Source organism: Schistocerca piceifrons, chromosome X, assembly GCF_021461385.2.
Source record: "Schistocerca piceifrons isolate TAMUIC-IGC-003096 chromosome X, iqSchPice1.1, whole genome shotgun sequence".
Classification (NCBI taxonomy): domain Eukaryota; kingdom Metazoa; phylum Arthropoda; class Insecta; order Orthoptera; family Acrididae; genus Schistocerca; species Schistocerca piceifrons.
The window spans coordinates 699,295,964-699,312,559 of NC_060149.1; the positions used below are offsets into that span (position 1 = coordinate 699,295,964).

Below are 16,596 nucleotides of genomic sequence, written 5' to 3' on the forward strand. Positions count from 1 at the left end.
ACCCTACCACAGTACTTACGGCGTTTTTTTTAATAACGAAAATTTCCTTTTTGTGGTTCCATTAATTTGTAGGTAGCCCTCACATCCATTATTTATTTGTTGCCCTATGCAGGGGTTATTGTAGTTCCTTTCCGAGAGTTCTATAGTTTGTCTTTTCAGTTACAACTGCCAGAGCGGCTATTTTTCCAGTGAATCATTGTAGGCAGAGACTCCATTGGTTTACGATGATTTATATTAGTCTGGGTTTTTCACCTCTCATCGATATTACTCACTTATAAAGTTGTTCTCCGACTTAAGCTATATACTGTGTGACATTTTTGCTAATATTTAAGTAATAATTTTCTCCTAATTTTGCTTAACATCTGACGAATGTTTTGTTACTTATAAGGCGAATGTGCGACTGTACGAGGCATTTCTTATCCCCCTCATCTTTATCCGAAGTTAACTATTTACAGATGACTTAAAATTTGGTTTGTTTTTGGTTCATCGATCATCTTCGTCACACATAAATCTGAATGCTCTTCTCTTCCCACGACTGGCTAGTTTAGTGTACCACACTGAGAGTTATATTCAACCTTTCTATTTACTACCAAATATACAGTAACAATAAAACTCTTTCTCAGTTTCCGTGTTGTTACAAATCATATGTGAATTCACTTATCTTGTACAGAGAAACTTTCGCCATCAGGTAGTACGTGAGCTTGTGGAAACTGTGGCTATTAATCTTTGCTCTGATGGTTCTCGCAGCACTTTCCTTCTGAATACATTTATATAAAACTTTGGTATAGCGCAGTCTTCTTCTTTCGAATCGGTTTTTACCATTACATCTCTCCCAATCAGAATGCCTTCTTGAAATAGATGAAAAGTTCTATCTTCTTCTTGTTTCTGTTTTTCCAACAACGTACTCAACTTATTTTCCTGATTCTATGGGTTATTAACCAAATACGTCTTGGTCCTCATTGCTATGAATCTGTGATCGCACCTCGATCTTCTAAGTCGATTCCATGCTTTGTCAATGGTGAGGGTGATACGTCTACTTCACTCCTATATTCTGCCTCTCACTTCTTTAGTTCAATTTCCAGATAAGTCTTTATTCAATTGTGGGTACAATTTTCGCATTCCACATTCTCGTATTCTGGGTGCACTATATGAATTGGTGCCAACATCAGTCATACATCTATTATATTAATCCGAAGCCTACAATTTTCCTTCATAAGCCACTCTATAAAAAGAAAGCTTCCTCACTGTCGCATGTTACCTGCCTGTATATGTAGTTCACACCGATCAGCCAGAGCATTATGACTACTGACCTACTATCGATATAAACCTGTCCAGGTGCTAGTAGCGTCACCTGGCGAGGAATGAGAGCTTGTCTGGCACACGCACAGAGCGCGTAATATCAGCGAACATGCTGTTCATGTGTAGAATGCGTTTCACAGAGGGCAGATTGTGATGTTCCAGAGGCTCGGCACTAGCATTTCGGAAATTGTACGACTTGTCTGGGGTTCTGTGATGAGCGTCTTCAACACGTGACGAAACCAAGGGATAACCATGTCGAGACATCGTGGTGTTAGGCGGCCACCACTCATTAGAGATGCCGGACGTGGTATGCTGGGCCGACTGGTAAAACTGGACAGGCGGTGAACTATAGCGGAACTAACATCATAATTAAATGCTGGGAAGAATACTAGAGTATCTGAGAACACAGTGCACAGAACACTCCTAAAGATAGGCCTCTGCAGCGAACGACCCATGCATGTGCCAATGTTAACATCATGTCATCGGCAACTACGACTGAAACGGACACATGACTGTCGGCAATGGATGTTGATACAGTGGCAGAGCGTTGCATGCTCTATTGAATCCTGATATCTTACTCATCACACCGATGGGAGTGGGCGAATCTGTTGGCTTCCTGGAATAGCTCCTTGACGCCTGTACAGTGCGACAAAGTCATTCTGCAAGCACACATCGGGAAGCCGGGCAGATGCCCTCACTTCGCTCAAGGAGGGACACGTTGCGAAGGGCCTGTCTGACATTGAGAAGCGTGCCGAGAACTGAAGGACAACTGCATAAATTATTAGAGAACGCCAAGAATGTGCACGCGAAAGCACTTGAGTTCTTCTGGCCGGGCGGCAGTCATTTTATCTGCCTTAGAAAGCAGAGATGTGCCGACAGTTACAGTACCTCACGGGCACAGCGAGGTTTGTACACAAAGCGCAGAGAATAGGCGCAGGGAGGCGTGTGAAGGACGTCAGCGTTCTTAAGGAGATGTTTTTCTCCACAGTGAGAACATTCCTTATAAATCACGGACGCTGGCAGACTCTGAGACGGAGCCCAAACATGAGACATTCCAGGCCTCACACAGAGTGAGTGGTTATAAAGAAATGTTGTGTAGCTGCTCTCACAACAGCCTCAGAATGCAGGATAACATCGTAGGAATGCGAAGTCGTGAAAAAAGGCCGTTTCTCGAGGCACACGCCAGCCCACGCCAGATATGAAATTTCCATCCCGCACGGAGAAGAGTGGTTATGAAACGAAGATCTGTCGTTGGACTGCATTGAGAACTTTGTCCGCCAATGACCACACCGAAGGGAAGTATACTTCGAACAGAACATGAGATGAGAGTTCGAGGGGAAGCGAAAGAGAGAGTCGTGAAGAGACCGAGGAAGCAAGAGGAACATGGCGCTTTTTCACGCATCGTCAATATCTGCCTTCCGACACCGTGATATCACAGCTTCGGCCACTCGACCGACAACTTTCAGTCAACGCAGAGATCGTACCTGCGCCCCGCCTGAAAGCCACGATTGCTTATTAGGGCAGACGGGTCGTGCCACACAGCTGCGAGGCGACGCGCCGCACTGTCGCAGCGCCCTCCGCCGACAGCAGTACATGACGAACGATAACGAATAATGGTGAGACGATTCGTCCCCTCCCCCTCTTCCCCTTAATAACTGAGGTGTGTCCACTCACAGTCAGATCGGCCCTGAGATTTGTAATTTTATTTTGGTTTGTGTAAACAGCACGAAAATAAATACATTTCTTTCATGTTTTATCATATAAGCAATCTTTTACATTCATACACGAACACCTTAACTTCGTACCATTTATGTCTGATTTCATTTCGTTATTGATATCAAGTAATTGTTGGCTCCTAATATGGGGCAATCTCACTAGTCATCTACTAGTCATTTCAAGTCCGACAGCAGAGAGAAGAACTCACTGTTCACTGCCAAAATGGTTCAAATGACACTAAGCACTATGGGACTTAACATCTGAGCTCATCAGACCCATGGACGTAGAACGACTTAAACCTAACTAACCTAAGGACATCACACACATCCATGCTCAAGGCAGCATTCGAACCTCGACCTTAGGTTCCGGACTGAAGCGCCTAGAACCGCTCGGCCACAGGGGCCGGCCTCACAGTTCACAACATTTTTGGCGTCCAACGTGGGTCCTCTAATTTACTTCATTCTCACTTTGTTGTTAGTGTGAGAAAGTCTAGTTTCGAGACACGACTCAGGAAGACTCCCCATTCCCCTGTTACCATATGCTAACCTCATTGTGTGAGATGTCAGCCGCACGGATGGTGTGTTTGTGTGTGCTAAGTGTGTTGCTAATGAGCATATAAAGTAGATATAGCGGTTGCTAGTTCAGTCAGTTTTGGTTCTCACAGCCTCCTCGTATTTTTTATGTAGTTTTGGAACGTGTTGTTTGTTGTTATGAATAATCTGTTCCTCTTTTTCCATTGTTCTGTCCGCTTTTACCAGGTTTGCCATCATCAATGCACTGTCTCTGTTTGTTCTGTGGAGTGCTTTTAGTTTTTAGTTTAGTTTTTCTATGCAACTGAGGTCTGGGAGACTGATAAATATGGAAACAGTTAAGCCAGTTGAGGAAAGATCAGGGGGCGGGCGAGCGAGCGAGCAAACACAAGGCCCGCTTGTTGGGCATACGCAGTCTGAGTCCACTAGATCGAATTCTCGCGATATTAGAAAAGCACACATCACAGCCTACAGCTGTAAGGCTCGATGCGCACAGGCGAGAAACAGCCGCGCGTGCTTGCAGCGAGATCGCGGCGTCAAAACAATTCCAGTGCAAACACGGCGGCAACACAGTGATAATCGCGCAACGGGGAGCGAAGTTTCAAGTCATCTGATTTGCGTTAGAAAAATTGTTTATGTAGGTGTTTGCTTATTTCGTTTACAAGTATATCAAGCAACGCAACGGGAGGTTTTTGGTTCACACGCTCGTTAGTTCATGACTGCTGAAAGGAGCGTTCGCGATTCTGTTTACAGATTTACGAGAAGATGAAAGTAAATTCTTTAATTATTTTCGAATAACTATACAATCATTTGATGAGTTAACAGTGAAACTACAGTCATTCATCAAAAGCACAGACTCTGCGATGAGGTTCTCAGTTTGACCTCAAGAAATGATGGCTGTGACATTGAGGTAAGCAGAGAGTATTTACGTATTCATACCATGTTAATTATTTTAATCAAAACCTAAAATATAGTGAACTGGATTATAACTGTAAATTGTAGGCCGGTCGCGGTGGTCGTGCGGTTCTAGGCGCTCCAGTCCGGAGCCGCGCTGATGCTATGGTCGCAGGTTCGAATCCTGCCTCGGGCAAGGATGTGTGTGATGTCCTTAGGTTAGTTAGGTTTAATTAGTTCTAAGTTCTAGGGGACTGATGACCACAGCAGTTGATTCCCATAGTACTCAGAGCCATTTGAACCATTTGTAAATTGTAGTCTCATATCAACGATATTCTGTAATCGTATTACTCAGTATGGGATTTTACTAATGTATTTTAATACAAAGCATCAAAACTAGCATCTGTAGATTAGGAGTAGTCGAAATATTTTGCATATATATATAGTTGTAAAGTAATTAAACAACGTTGTGCAGAAACGTCAATGCAGTACATGAATATGTAAAAAGGCAGTCGAACAACAGACATCTCGGCCGTGCGGTTCTAGGCGCTTTAGTCTGGAACCGCGTGACCGCCACGATCGCAGGTTCAAATCCCGTCTCGGGCATGGATGTGTGTGACGTCCTTAGGTTAGTTAGGTTGAAGTAGTTCTAAGTTCTAGGGGAATGAGGACCACAGATGTTAAGTCCCATAGTGCTCAGAGCCATTTGAACCGCACGTCTCGAAACAAATTAGTTATTCGAAAAGTAATTACAAACAAGCTTAGAAATACCGTTATATTCTATACTTGTTGAGTATGGATATCAAAAATGTCCACAGAATCCTCACTTTCTGTTGTCACACATGTACTGCTGTAGGACGAAGGGATAGCCGTGGTGTAGTGGTGTTGCTGGGAACTGCCAAGTGCGTGAGTGTGGGTAGGCAAATCACGAGACATCATACTCGCTTGATTGATGCTGTGTGCAGAACGATTAACAGACGGCAGTTGTTGAGGACACTATGGAGCACTAAGCCGGAAAGTCTCATTCATGTTTCATCACCTCGCGCCTAAGCTCCAATTTAACGTCCAAAGGAAACGTCTTAACTGCAGGAACCAGTGACTCTAAAAATAATATCTCATCATCCGGTGCTTCGGGTGAAGTTGACGGTACAGGAGTATTCATGAATTTTAATAAAGAATCTTTAATTATCCTGCGTCGTTTGGCAGCAGGTGTATTATCCAAATTTTTCAAAGGCTCACTGTTTGCAGGTGAAGATGTTTATGCTGTCAGTTCATCCGTAGTTTCACTACCAGAAAGTCCATTATCATCGACATGAGTTTGCGTGGGACCTAGATCTACTGTGTTCGCAAGGACCGACAGTTGACGGGCGTATATATACCTTCTAGACGAAATCGCTCCTTGCCCTGATTTTGTGCGTTTCCTTTCACATTTAATAACCCTTTCACCTTTTCATGAATTTTGAACCTGCAACAAAACACAAACTGTAGTGTACCGGGATGCTACTAAAGACACAGTATTATTATTATTATTATTAAGTTAATATTGATCATTTTCAGATACCTGGGCAGTGGCTGCAATCTAATTGACCTACATTATAAATACAAAATCGGTTACACAACACTAAGTAAAATAGTCAGGAAAGTTTGCAAAGCTGTGAGGGAAGTTTTGCGTGAAGAGTGTATACCAAAATTTACAGAAGAAAGGTGTATGATAAACGCCAAGAGACTTGAAAGGCATGCAGACTTCCCGAAATGCTTAGGTACCTTAGATGACAAGCACGTGAGAATAGTTAAACCAGATTTCAGTGGTTCTCAGTTCTACAACTATAAGAAATTCCATTCTATAGTTCTGTTCGTAGTTGCAGATGCAAACTGTTTGTTAACTATGTTGAAGTTGGATCTCGTGGTAGAGAATCGGATAGCACTATCTTCGAAAATTGTAAGCTGTATAAATTACTAGAAAGTGGCGAAGCAAGCTTACCAAAAGGACAATCTCTACCAGAAACTACAGAACTTTCTGTGCCCTTTACGTTATTGGGGGATGAAGCGTTTTCACTGTCTAATGTCGTCATGAGACCGTAAACTGGAACTTGCTTCTCCTACAAGGAACGCATCTTTAACTACCGTTTAAGTCGTGCTTAGAGAGATGTGGAGTGCGAATTTGGTATTCTGACGAATAAATGGCGAATATTTCACAGACCTATCAATGTTAAGCTGATCTTCACTGTTAGCATCATCAAATGTTGCTGTGTCCTTCACAACTACTATCGTTCCGGAGATGGCTTTAACTTTGAAAACACTTTAAGTATACAGGGCCAAGTGATCTGGGCAATTAAGTTCCAACAACGCAAGGAGGAAGTTCACTTAATTCTAGAAGAAATGTTTGCACTGATTACTTCATAAACGATGCTGGAAAAGTACCATGGCAAGACAAATGTATTTAACTCTGGTCGGAATCAATCACAGTGAGCCGTGAAACAATGTATTGTCGAATATGAAAGTTGATTTCATTTATGTCACTATTGAAATGTACGTAAGTATGTAGTTTGTGGCTGCTATACAATAAAGCTGAAGTACCAAAATTTATTTTAAACTTTCATTATTAACTGGGGATTTTTTCGTTGAGATGATGGGCTCCCACAGGTGATCACAAAGCATTTCTTGCTTGTCGCTATCTAAAGTTTTGAATGCCCACATTCAAGCAAAAGCCCCACCACTAGAACACAAACAAAAATTAGTTTAACGATAATACTTACCTATATCATTTTTCTCCTGGTACAGTTTCGCAGCAAAACCCTCACAAAACTCTTCACACACTTGAAACCAAGTGGCTCTCTTCTTAACTCGATCGTGATACTCCTTGTGAGAAGTATCTCATATTCCTGGGTATTTTTCGCCTCTTCAATAAACAATTCGACGTCAAAACCGGTTGCATCCATGGCAGACTGACTGCAGCTGTTGGTGTGGTAGCGAACACGTGTGTGCTGCTTGCCGGCCGCTGTGACCGAGCGGTTCTACGCGCTTCAGTCGGGAACCGCGCTGCTGCTACGGTCGTAGGTTCGAATCCTGCCTCGTGCATAAATGTCCTTAGGTTAGTTAGGTTTAAATAGTTCTAAGTCTAGGGGACTGATGACCTCAGATATTAAGTCCCATAGCGCTTAGCGCCATTTGAACCATTTGACTGCTGCTCCTCGGCGATCGGCGGGATCGCTGCAACGCAGCAGTGGCTGGCGAGCGCAATTCGCTCGCCGCGATCTCTCTGCTACCTCGCATCGCTACCGCCATAGTGTGCGCCGCTCCATTGTATCACATGCACTGCTGAAACGCACGAGAAACTAACGCAGCGATTGCGCGATAATCAATCACTTGTGTACATCTAGCCTAAGGGAGGAGAATAAAACACGATTTGAAACACTGGAAACTGAACCAAAACTTTGCAATCAAAATCTTAATCGACATATAGCTGAAGTTAGGCAGGAATTGGAGACCGAAACAGAAAATATATGGATAGAGGTCACCAACAGCGTGGATGAGGTGAGCAAACAGTGTGAAACGAAGGTTGACAACTTGGAAACGTGGGTGAATGCGAAGATGACTGATATCTCCGTGCGCGTAGATGAGGGAAGTAAATCATCCAAGTAAACACGAACATGAATGTCAGTCCTCAAGCAAGAAGTGTCTGCGACTAGGTAATGTCACTGTAACGCAGGTCACACCAACGAATTGGCAAGCTGCACTCCCAATACTTGTTGTTGACATACCACTGCCCAAGTTCGGCCGAACGCGCAGCACTCACCTGAAGCCATAACTAAAGAATTTAGATACGTATCTGCTTGCGAAAGGAATGGCTGAATGCAATGGTTTATTCGTTGCACGCCAGAGGCTTGAACAGGAGGAGGATGCCTGGTTTGACGTTACGATTTGCGAGAATAGTGGTTACAAGGATTTATGCACGAAGTTTCTGGCAACGTACTAGAATCTGGCCGCTCAGGCGAGTGCAAAGATGAGTATATATTGGGAAGCAGTATGCGCCACAGTCACGCCAATCCATGTCAGCATACGCTGCTCACTTTTTCTTTCTGGCGGGATACTTGGAGACAAAATGTCAGATGAGGAATGATGTAGTGCGATGCGCTGACATTTTCATGCTCAGTTACGACGTGCACTCGACAGGGCATTGCCGAGAGAACAGTTCCTCGATAAATTAGGTCCTTGTACAACATGAAAGAGCAGGAGAAGCAAAGGACGGCAAATGGCAACGCAAATAGGACCGGGAATGGGGTGCCGCAATGATTTGTTCACCGCAGTTACAGGCAGAACTGGCGCAATAACGGACGAACGAGAGAAGAGTGGAGTAGGCGGGAGCAAGGTAGACATCATGGTCCACACCATGGACAACAAGGGAGAAACGAAGTGCCAAACCATAGACGCCAGGTGAACTGCGTGCAATCGTCGCATAACGTGAAGACCGTGAGAATAATGGAGGTTCACCATCAATGATTCCACCTCAGGCAGAGGAGCATGAGATCACACAAATGAATGGTCAGATAAAATAAGATATCGCTGGGGCGCCACAGTAGAGAAGGGCCATCACATACGCAATGTATGGTATTGGCAATCACAAGCGCAAGACGAAATTAACCAGTGCTGCGATGACCCAAAGTTGACAGAAAAAGCGGACAATCTGTGTCGCCTCATTGAAATAACAGAGGAAGGAATTAAGATGATAGCATGTCTGCATACTGGGTCGGAAGTGACAGCACTTTCGACGTCTTTATACGAAAAACTGGTGTAAAGCGGTAGTAAATTAGCTGAGATGCCCGTAAAAGGAATCTCACTAGTTCCCGCTTTTGGTGCGAAAAGAAAGAAGGTGGAGAAAAATGTCTCGGTGTCGTTAAGCGACGGTAGAAGGTCCTTCCAGGTGAATTCAGTTGGCATCTGTGGCTTGCTAATCGATTTTATAATCAGGAATGAGAAACTCTCAAGTAGAGCGGTGACCATGGATTAGACCACTAAAACCGTGGTTAGTTTGTTCGCAGATTCGATTGTGTGGGGTGCAGAGGGCACGAAGGGCATATTTAGTTTATTAAAACGTAAGGAGATGGGGCCCAGGAGCTAAGAGATGATTTATTAGAGGGAACATTGGTTCCAGATGAGATCAGTTAGCCGTCCGCCAGCCGTGATGAGAATTCCACGCACACAGCTGACTAAAGTGAATCTGATGGACATGACGCGACTGGTTGTGGTTCAGAGACCCTCGCACTTGTACTAGGATTTAGAGGGCCCGAGGCCGTAAGCGAGTGCGCTCCCGTGGTACCCCAAGCCACCCATGCGATTACTGATGACACGCTCAAAAAGACACATGATCATATGCAGAGCGAGACCTCAGTCAAATGCCGTGACGATGAGTGCGCCGAGAAAATGAAAATGTTGAAAATGAAGTCCCTACAGCAGCAGAGAAGCTCATGTGGAGTGCAGAATGCCAAAGCGAGTGAAGAGTGGCAGAGGAGCACTGTGAAGTGCGCCACAGAAGTACTAATGCCCGCTCACGAGCAGTAGAAGACTGTACTGTTCCCTGCACGGTCGCAAAATCTGCAAAAGTAGGACGGTTTTTGTAGGACTGCAGGTGTTTTCATTCGTCGAAATGGCGGGATAAGTTGATTACGTCTCTCTCATACACAAGGGACACAGTATATGACGCGCTGTGTACAGACGATCAGCCGCAAGTGTGCGTGGATGACACTGAGGTTGATCCGGCTGGAATACTTAGAAAAAGTATTCAAGCTAACCCTTGGTTGAACCCGCAGCAGAGACAGGAGGTGCAGAAAACAATCATCAAAATCAAGGATACATTCTCATTTCTACAAGGAAGATTTTTGGTGATGGTCAACAAGTTTAGAGCCTATCCAGGACATGCGCCAGTTCTCGGGAAATTTTCGCTATCAACCTTTGACATTACAGCCAGTTTCAATCAAGTTGAGCTCGATCCATCCTGCCGAAAATATGCTGCCTCCTTATTCGAAGCGGAACAATACGTCTACAACCTAATACCATTCGGGCTTAAGGCCTAATGTTTTTTTGTGAGGAACTGAACGGTATAACCACTCCAAGGATGAGGGAATTTTGTGGGCCTACATCGACGACATATTTGTCAAGTCTGCAACTTTTGAAGAACGCTTGTGTCACATAAAGCAGCTGCTAGAGGTACTCTAGAGATGAGGCGCGACCCTCAGGTCTAACAAAGGGAACCTGTGCACAAACCGGGTGATATATCTCGAGTTCGAGATCTCACTAGAAGGTATCCGTCCCGTAAAGTGCAAATTGGTGGGAATCATAAAAATGTAACGGCCATCCAGCGTGCGAGAATTAAGACAGTTCTTGGGGCTGATTTCATCTTACAGGGGCCACATTGTCAACTTCTCGCAAATGTTGAGTCCTCTACACGCGCTATTGAAGAAGGGCAAAAAGTGGAGCTGGGGCAATGACGAGGAAAATGCGTTTGGGAAGGTTAAGATTGCGTTTCATGACAGTATTTATTTGGCGCATAATGACTTCACAGCACATTACTAACTCTTCACAGACGCATGTGCACAAGGCATTGGGGGATGCCTACAACAGGAAGACAAGGATGGGAACGTGCACATTGTCGCCACATGTAACAGGAAGCCACTGGATACAGAGACACAGTATTTCACTACAGAATTAGAAATGCTAGTCTATGCGACAAAACAGTTTAGGAACTACCTGCTTGGCCGAAAAACTCGTTTATATACAGATCACCACGCTCTAACGTTCCTAAGAACTGTAAGATACACGAATAACAGAATGATGCGTTGGGCTGTGGCGTTTCAGGAGCTCGAATTGGAAATCGCTTATTACCGGGGTAAACACAACAGATTTTTCGACCGGTTAATCAGAAATTCTTCGCGGGAGGACGACGACAAAGAAAACGTCGCGCGAGACAATAATGAAGTTACGATGGCGATGTTGCAACAGAGGGACCAGGCGTGGATCCGACAATACAGAAGAGAGTTAGTAGCAGCACAAGACCAACAGCCAGAAATCCGGAGAGTTAAGGACTTTATGACGTACGGCGTTGGTGGAGGGGATGTAAGAATTAGAAATACTGCTCTATTGCACACGATCGAGTGTAGTGTATGTTTCCGGTGGAATGTGAAAGAACAAAGATGGAAAATTTGGCTCCCTGACGCACTTTTAGAGGATTTAATCGAACGCTATCACCACCACCTTGGCCATTGCGGGGCGACGAAGTTGTATGCGACAATCGCCAAGGAGTGGGAACATGCCATTCTCAGACGGAAAGTAACGGAGATAGTTCGGAAATGCGACATGTGCCAGCCTATAAGACATCCAAACGCAATTGTGCGACTTGAAATGCATACCATCACACCAAAAGCACCGAATTACATGTTGTGTATTTGTCACTACGGCCCTCTGCCAAAGGCACAGTTTGGGTGGCAGTCTATTTTCGTTGTGGTTGACGCATTCACTAAGCACATCAGGCTTTATGCAACAAACCGTAACACAAAGAAAAGCTGTATAAAAATATTAAAAGAACATTATGTGTGCACATGTGGGAGGCCAAAGACAATCCTCTCAGACCGTGCTACAATTTTCACATCTCTGAGATGGAAGGTAGGGTTAGAAAAGGAAAGGATCAAAGTGACGTTCTCCTCAATTAGAAACCCTCAATCAGACCTTGCAGAACGATACATGCGCCAGCTGGGAGTGTTCTTTAGGATATTGATTCCTTACGGACACAATGCCTGGGTACAGGACCTACGGACGATACAGAGATTCCTCAACGAAGCCATGCTTCGCAGTAGAGGATACAGACAATGCCTCCGCAATTTATGATGGCGAGCGCGAGGTTGGGATTTTTAACGCCCGCTGCCTGAGAGCGTACGTGACTGAATAGAGCATTGTACAGCAATAGTGGTATAGAAAATTGTTGATGTCTGTTAACAGCACGCTGCATCTTGTGAATAGGTTTTCCGTTGTAGTATTTAGTACTTATTTATTGTGTTTCCCATAGACAGTCATTTTACGTGTACCTGAAGCGTGGGACACTTGGTGTGAATATCGAGAGATGATATGACGGTAGCATGCGTGTGTACCTGGGTTCCGTGCACCGTCCCGACACGCAGCCCAAGGCAGAGAGGAACCGCGTATTCGACAGCATGATCCTTCCAATAGCGCACGAATATCAGGCAGCTCACGCAAGCGCATTGCCATTTCCATATCTTTCAATGTTTGTTTGTTTGCTGTATGTATTTAATTGTAATGGAGTGCGATGAATCCATGTTTTGTTGTATTACCACTCGAGGTGTTCAGTGTAATGACTCTAGCGTGAAAGGTGAAAACCAGAGGCGTACCAATATTTGATGAGATTTCTGTTGGAGCATACAGAATCATGCCAGAGGTACGTTGCAGTTGATGGAGAAGACATTTTCCCTTCGCAAAGTACTGCATGAAACGTTGATTGAATCGTGTTAGGATTATTTTACATGTTAAAACTTAAGGGGTGGGTAAAATATAACGAGTGTACTATGTAAGATGCACACAAGAGCTGTTTTTAGATTATTGACATTTTAAGCATCGGCACGGCTTGCACAGCTGAAACTACTGAATTTAGTAAAAAAAAATTTTTACATTTTTGAGTTATGGGTGTACGAAGTTAGGTACATGAACAATTTTGTTTGTTAACATTTGATTCCGTCCGCGCGGCTCGCACAGTTGACACTATGCGACCCAGGAAATGAGAAGGAGGCCTCTCAAAAGTCAGTGATGCGTACAGTCTACATATTTATCGTGTGTTTTGTGGAAGAAGGAAAGGTACAAATCTTATTTTTGTACGTCTTGTAAGGTAAGAAACCATGAGCACGGTTGACGAAAACGTGAAAGGGCTACCCGTCCAATAATATCCGGCGTATTCTTATCAGTCCAATGAAGTGTGTCATCGGAAAATTAATTGTTTTGTGTGACCAAATGTTTGAACTGACATCCGTTCTGTACCGATTTTATAAAATGTTCAAATGTTTGTGAAGTCTTATGGGACTGAATTGCTAAGGTCATCAGTCCATAAGCTTAAACACTACTTAACCTCAATTATCATAAGGACAAACACACACAGACACACACACACCCATGCCCGAGGGAGGAGTCGAACCTCCACCGGGACCAGCCGCACAGTCCATGACTGCAGCGCCTAAGACCGCTCGGGTAATCCCGCGCGGCATCGATTTTATAGTGCTCTTCGATGAACAATACCACTTAAGGTCAATTCTTACGTCACTTGCCTTAATTCTGTCTTTTGTATTTTCCATTTTGGCGTTTCTGACGACTCGTCATTTCATGTCCGACATGTTTTAAGCCGACACTCAGTACACATTAGAGAAAAGTAATTAGGAAAGAAATCTCTCCGACTCTCAGAGAACATTTGGATGGATGGACAAATGGAAAATCATTTGTCATCGATATGAAAAGGAATAAAAAGGAAGAAAGGCGCGCTTTTAAATACATTTCAAGTATCATTTTCATCACTCTTAGTTGTTTCCTAGATAATTAAGTCAGCAACAACTTTGTATGTTAGACACACAGAATACATTTATGAAGTTTTCCCAAGGTGCTGACGTTCCATGAGACTTGGAGATTGGAGCCATCTGGAATACCGACATTTTGTGTAATACGCAGGGTAAGGTTTTGCACTGTGTTAAGATTTTAAAAAAATTCTTATAGGAGGTAAACCTAAAATTATCTGCTTCAATAATGAGATAAATATATCCACTACAGACGTGAAGGCTATGTAGACAGGTAACATAGAGATTCATAAGTGAAAATTATTCCGCGGCTATGCGTCATTCATCATACCGACCACGGTTAATGTGAAATAGCTCTAGTACAATGTGACATGAGAATAGGGTCAGTTAAATAATAATTTTAAAGCTGTTTGTGGAATAAATTATAATAATTTTATGTCCAGTTAATCGCATTTACACCTTACAGTTTAGATACACAGAAAAGTTATATACGATATAGATATAAATGATAAATATGAGAGATAGAACGGGATTATATTTGAAAATTAAAATTGGTTTGAGAAATACGCAGAGTAATGAAGGTCGTGTACACATGATAATAATGTCTTATGTCACAGTATGATGTATATATTCTTAAACTCATACAAGAGATGGAATATTAACAAATATATTCACTTTTCGAGTAGTTTACACAATTATGTGAACTATGTATACAAATTTTTATAGCTTTTTCACATTAGTATTTAACTCTAATTTCACGGTTCCATAAACTTTCTTTGAAAATTATCTTTCATCACCATTTTAACATCCTTATACTGGCTATGCTTGTGTAAGAACTCTACAAGGTGCTAGACTCCTAAAGTGCCAGCAAATAGTAACTTTCTAAGTGAGTGCTTTTTCTCCAACTGTGAACAGTACCCTGGTCTTAGAAGAAACTTGATGGTTTTATTTAAAAAGCGTTCTAAGGATAAGCATTCTCAACTGAAAGATTTCTTGTGCTTACGATATAGCGCGAATCTTTAACTAGGTCATGCTGTTTTTGCGGATACTGCTTCGTTCTTACGTTATGTGCATTAATTCGCTAATTACGTGGCTGAGGAAACAGCAACCGAAGCATATGGGCGGCAGTGCAAAATGAGGATAGAAGCTGGAGAAACTAGTGCCACAGGTATAAATTTGAGCAGAACGCAGTGGAGCCAGAATTATAGCATTACTATAATTGCGTTGTTGGAACTCAGGAGAGGTAAAGGAGAGGCCCGAGGGAGCCATCGAGCGAACGTCGTGGAGAACTCGTGCGTAGGCAGCGTGCAGTGGGCCGCGACTTGCAAACAAGCGCAGGCCGCTGGCGGTAGCCGCTTGGGGAGAGCGAATCGCGGTTAAATGGGGCACGGCGGAATGAGTCTGGCAGGCGAAGGCAGCGTACAGGAATTTCTACTGTTGTGACACAGGCGGTCGTCTGCTGGGTGGGCAGAAACTTCTGAAGCTTCTACGTGCACTTTGTGCAATTGAGAGATATACATGGAGATTGTTTGGAGGTAGATGTGAGAGGTGTCTCTTATAATGTCCTATGTTCGTAACAGAGAAGTGATATGTTGATATAGATTTAATAGATGTTACGTCACGGCTGTCCTGTATGACACTTCTTGCCCCATATCTGATGGTCCCACACTAAAGCTGCTCTTCATTAGCTGGCGAACAACATATGTTAAAAATTCACAGTTCCTCCCATTATGATACCGGATTCACCCAGACTGGGCGCAAATTGCCAGGTGCATTCTTTTGTAGTACCATGGGCTACTCATTTCGTTATAATCCACTTATGTACTGCTGCCACTTAATCAATTATTTCGATGTTGCTGCACTGTTTACTTCTCCTTCAATTTCTGCAACTGTTATTGGTAGCTGTATATTTCATAGCCCGAAGTATCTGTATCAGTAAAATTCCAGAGAAGCAACAGTCTAATTGTCCATATTAACAAACACAATTACGTAATTTGCGACAATGCTGGTGTTTGGAAGACCGGAGTAAACACTACACACAAAAAGAACATACATTATCTTTAATACAGTGATTGTGAACTAGTGAAAAAATAATAAAAAAGTGTAGCGAGATGAATCAATTTTGCTCTTTGGGTGATAGGTGTGCTGTCTTTATCGACTACAAATGGCATTGTACAATATGTCCAAATACGTAACTAAACAATTTCTTCATGTCTCGTAAGATATGTTTTGTCCCTCAATATCAGACTCCAAGATTCCTGTTTATGAAGTAGAAAAGAGGATTGTACAAAAAATTACCATGCGCAAGTAAATTCGTTGTAATACTGATCGTTGTGCCACACCGAATATCTTTAATCCGATGTATGAATCGTATCTGGCTCATGGTATTTCTCTGATGGGAATCCAAGGGCTTTATAAGTTACGTATTCCGAGTGAGTCGCTTGTGTCTTGAATTCATACAGTGATGAAAAATAATATCAACCCTTCAAACCCAACACACAATGACACCGATATTCAACACACATATTTATCAGTACTGCCTCTCACTTAATGATTTCATGAAAAAAAGACAACGAAGTAAACAAACAAAATAAATG

At 43.1% G+C, this 16,596-nt stretch overlaps 1 protein-coding gene across 1 annotated transcript; it reads left to right on the forward strand.

The window, feature by feature from the left end:
- The first annotated feature begins 5,936 nt into the window (after positions 1 to 5,936).
- On the forward strand, positions 5,937 to 6,842 carry LOC124722624. Its single transcript, XM_047247759.1, has 3 exons — positions 5,937 to 5,953; positions 5,997 to 6,378; positions 6,753 to 6,842. Exons 1-3 carry the CDS (start codon positions 5,937 to 5,939, stop codon positions 6,840 to 6,842), a joined length of 489 nt encoding a protein of 162 aa, XP_047103715.1.
- The last annotated feature ends 9,754 nt before the right edge of the window (positions 6,843 to 16,596 follow it).